This window comes from Helianthus annuus, chromosome 10 (genome assembly GCF_002127325.2).
Source record: "Helianthus annuus cultivar XRQ/B chromosome 10, HanXRQr2.0-SUNRISE, whole genome shotgun sequence".
Lineage (NCBI taxonomy): Eukaryota > Viridiplantae > Streptophyta > Magnoliopsida > Asterales > Asteraceae > Helianthus > Helianthus annuus.
In genome coordinates this window covers 173402306-173406456 of record NC_035442.2, presented here as the reverse complement: position 1 = coordinate 173406456, position 4151 = coordinate 173402306, and the positions used below count along the sequence as shown (strand labels likewise).

Genomic DNA, 4151 nt, shown 5'->3' with positions numbered 1-4151 from the left:
TGGCTAAAGAGTAGACTTGGGCAAAAAAACCGATTAATTAACCGGAATCTTAACCAGTTATTAACTGGTTAGTGGTTACTTTTAACCGCCGAGTAACCGGTTATAGATATTTAGTATAGGAACTGGTTATTGACCGGTAGAACGGTTAACCCAAAAAAACCGAAAAATTCAAAGAAAAAGGTAAAAAACGGTTATTAACAGAACCGGTTAAAGTGATTAACCGGACCAATTAAAGTTAAAAGGTGAAATTAACCACCATAACCGGTTAACCGAACCAGTTATGGAAATTAACCGGTTTGTGCAACTCTACTAAAGAGTAAGAACTAAGAGGCTAAGAGCCGAGTGCCGACATATTAAGCAAGCAACGACCAACGAGCCAACACCTGTTTATTTAGCAAGCCCAACAGCCCATTGTGGCAAGGCCCAACCGAACACATTGTTGGACTCAACTTTCCAATTATTGCTACTGTATGTATCAGGTGGTAATTTCTACTGTTATGACAGAGCCATATACAAGTCTCCACGTCATGTGCCACATCATCATAAACCGACGCCAGGTTACAAAAGGTTAGATACATACAGTAGCAATTGGTAGTCAACACAACACAGTTAAAGAACGAGACGATGACGAAACGACACATCATAAGGTTCAATAAACTTCTAAAAGGATCATACTACCAATTTCGATTCAAGATTTGATATCTAGCAAAGCATCTGCTTCTGTACCAACCGACCCTACAAGCGTTTCTTACCAGATTCGAAAACCCTTAAAAGGTATCTACAAAATTTGAGGCCTTTCAAAACGATCATGTTTCATCTGCAATTGTTCCAAGTAGCAAGTTTCGAGAGTTTCTGGAACCAAAACACTTTATCAGCTTAACAGTGTATATTAAAAAAAAAAACACAGAAATTAATCGGATATCGAAAATCATACCTTCTTTGTTCTGATATAAGTCAACAATCTTCCCACTGAAATAGTCAAACATAGAACAAAAATATCATTTAAATCGGAAATCTTATAATGATTCATTCCAAAGTTTAAATGGTATATCCAGATGCACAAATGTTATACATGATTCTCTATCCAATTACTAATATACTATGTAGCACGGATACGGGTATGGGACTGGGGTACAAGGAACGGCAAAATTCAAAAATACAAGATACGGGTACGGCAAAAAAGATATTAAAAATAAAACAGTAAACTGCAATTTACCCCCTGGGGTTTAGGCCAATTGGCACTCTGACCCCCCCCCCCCTAAACAAAATAATTGCAATTTTACCCCCCAATGTTTGGTGTTATGTCGCAAGTTTACCCCCCGGCGTCAATTTTGTTAACAGATCTGTTAACTATAACTTGAAATGACTATAATGCCCTTTCATATTACCCCAGTGGTGGCAGGGGGTAATATTACAGAGTGAACAAAACACAGGGGGTAATATGAAAGGGCATTATAGTCATTTCAAGTTATAGTTAACAGATCTGTTAACAAAATTGACGCTGGGGGGTAAACTTGCGACATAACACCAAACGTTGGGGGGTAAAATTGCAATTATTTCATTAGTTGGGGGGGGGGGGGGGGGTCAGAGTGCCAATTGGCCTAAACCCCAGGGGGTAAAATTGCAGTTTACTCAAAATAAAATTATATTAAACAAAGTCCAAAAAATAAAAATATATTAAACAAAGTCCAAAAATATATTAAACTCCAAAAACACTACTTAAACCATAGGTAATTAATTATCGTTAATCAAAACGTTTTCAAATTCCGGTTCATCTAGCGAAAGATCCTACTGTTGATAGTGATACTTGATAATTTGATGAATGATAATTCGATCCTAGCGTTTTCTTTAATAAAGTGATAATAAAGTTCATTTCTTGATGCATGTTGGGAAAAAAAAACAAAGTGAAAAGCCGGTGTTTTTATTATCACTTTATTAAAGAAAACGCTCTAGTTTTCGTTATTCCCTTTAAATAGTAACAAGAAAACGCACAAGTTTTCGTTATGTCTATACAAGTAAAGTTGTTTTCTGTGAATTACAGTGTCGTAAACACTGCTTAAAAGTTCACATAATACAGTACCATTATAACACGCAAATAACATTCACACGTTTGACTTCACGCTTGCGATAACCGTTCAAATATTAGTCAAATAACTGCGATCACGCTAACTTTATTCGTAACAAAGAACATAATAACACATAGCACAATGATATAGACATGTGTTATAAACTACGTAAAAACATGGACTTTTACGAACAAAATTGATTGAATTTGACTTACCCGACTTAAATGTGAAGCGATCGCACTTCTGATCCTCTCCCCTGTCTCATCTCCTTCTCCTTCATAATCCGAAAGACCATGATTCCTCGTATACTCCGAATCTTCATCAGGAAACTCCTCGCCAGACTTAATAAGAAAATTATGAAGCAAACAACACGTAACCACAACGTAAGGAAACGACTCAATCGACTCCTCCTTCCACTCCTTGGACAAAATCCCCCACCTCGCTCGCAGCCTCCCAAACGCAGTATCAACCAACTCCATCCCACGATTATGCACCGAATTAAACGCTTGTTTCGAAGAACTCAAGTTCAAACAACCATCATCAACACCATCATCCTCGTCATCATCCTCGACGTCATCATCACTACCCGACTTCCTAAACGGTGTAATCAACCACGACAAAAGCGGAAAACAAGATTCACCCAAAATATACTGCGGGATGGAACTCCCGTCGTTAAGTTCATACGACGGGCCCGTTAACAACTCCCGGGATTCCTCAACAGCGGAAAACAACTCCGACTGTCGTAAAACGAGTTCCGGCTTCATCGTACTCGGCCACCCAGCCGAAACATCCAAAAACCTCCCTTCAGAATCCACCAAAGCCTGAACCATAACAGACCCATTTTCCCCAAACAAATTCCCTTTAACCCCAAACCTCTCAACACCCAACACCCCACAACAATTCGGCAACGAAATCCACCCAAACCCCAACACAATTCTATTCAAATCAGACCTTAATTCAAACAAATGACCCAACTTATCAATCACAGCTTTACACACGGTATAAAAAACCCGACAAGCGGTAGGCGAATCGATGTCGAATCGCCTACCGACCGCGTTGAAACTCGCGGAATGCGCAAGCCGAAACAGGGTAACACCCACAGCATAATTGGGATCAATTGGGAGGGATGATAAATTAGGGGTTAAGAGAGGAACAATGTAGGAAAAAGATTGTCTTGACATGCGAAAAGATTCGATGAATAAGTAATCGGAAGTTGAGGAATTTTGGGAAGTGAGGAGGCGGTGGAACCAGGAGGGAGGAGGAGGGGGTGGTTTGGGGACGGCGAAGGCGATGGGGTGGTGGATGAGAGAGAGGAGGTGAGAGATGGAGAGAGAGACGGTGGAGATGTTGGATTCTAAGGTGAGGGTTTGGGAAGGGTGGAGAGTGAGGTCGTGGGTGGTGAGGAAGGAGTGGGCGGCGGCGGTGGCGGAGGCGGCGAGGGAGATGAGGTGGAGGAGGGTTTGACGGCGGGTGGAGGGGGTGATGGGTGGTGGGTTGTGGTGGGGTTTGGTGGTGGTTGATGATGACTTTGTTGCCGTTGGGTTTTTGGTTCCTCCGGCGCCGGCCATGGTGATCTAGAGGAAATGAAAGTAAGCAAGCAAAATGGTTATTTTGTAGAGGCTAAGCACTTTTTTATAAACCATCTTCCACGCTTCGTGACTGGTCCGAGACGTAGATAAAAATAAGCAAATCATGAAAACACGTTCTAAGCATATAAAAGCCAATTTATTTGAACAAAAGTTACACCAAAACGTATATAAAGATAAGCATGACGGTCGTGTGTTACAGTGGGACAATTTAAACGTAGATAGAAAAAAGTATGTCGCGATGGTGTATATAGATATGAGCGCCAGAAGATTTGAAAACCGAACGATTTAAAAATGTTTTTATCTAAGAGAAACATGGGTTTGAGAATAGTTGGTCGGGTTATTTCGGGTCAAACGAATACCTATTTGTTATTTCTATATAAAGAAGTAGTCTCTCATTTGTTTCATAATAGACGAAATGGCGAGTTAATATAATAAATGGCGAGTTCACTAAATGTTAGACGGTGTGATCAGAGATATTGTATCAGCTCAAATCTAA

General features: G+C 40.3%; 1 protein-coding gene across 1 annotated transcript; it reads right to left on the bottom strand.

Annotated features, from left to right (window-relative positions):
* Positions 1 to 625: 625 nt before the first annotated feature.
* On the bottom strand, positions 626 to 3667 carry LOC110886623 (protein ALP1-like). Its single transcript, XM_022134437.2, has 3 exons — positions 2282 to 3667; positions 935 to 969; positions 626 to 852 (listed from the first exon to the last, which is right to left on the bottom strand). The coding sequence occupies exons 1-2, from the start codon at positions 3632 to 3634 to the stop codon at positions 955 to 957; spliced, it is 1368 nt and encodes a 455-aa protein (XP_021990129.1). The 5' UTR covers positions 3635 to 3667; the 3' UTR covers positions 626 to 852; positions 935 to 954.
* Between the last annotated feature and the right edge of the window lie 484 nt (positions 3668 to 4151).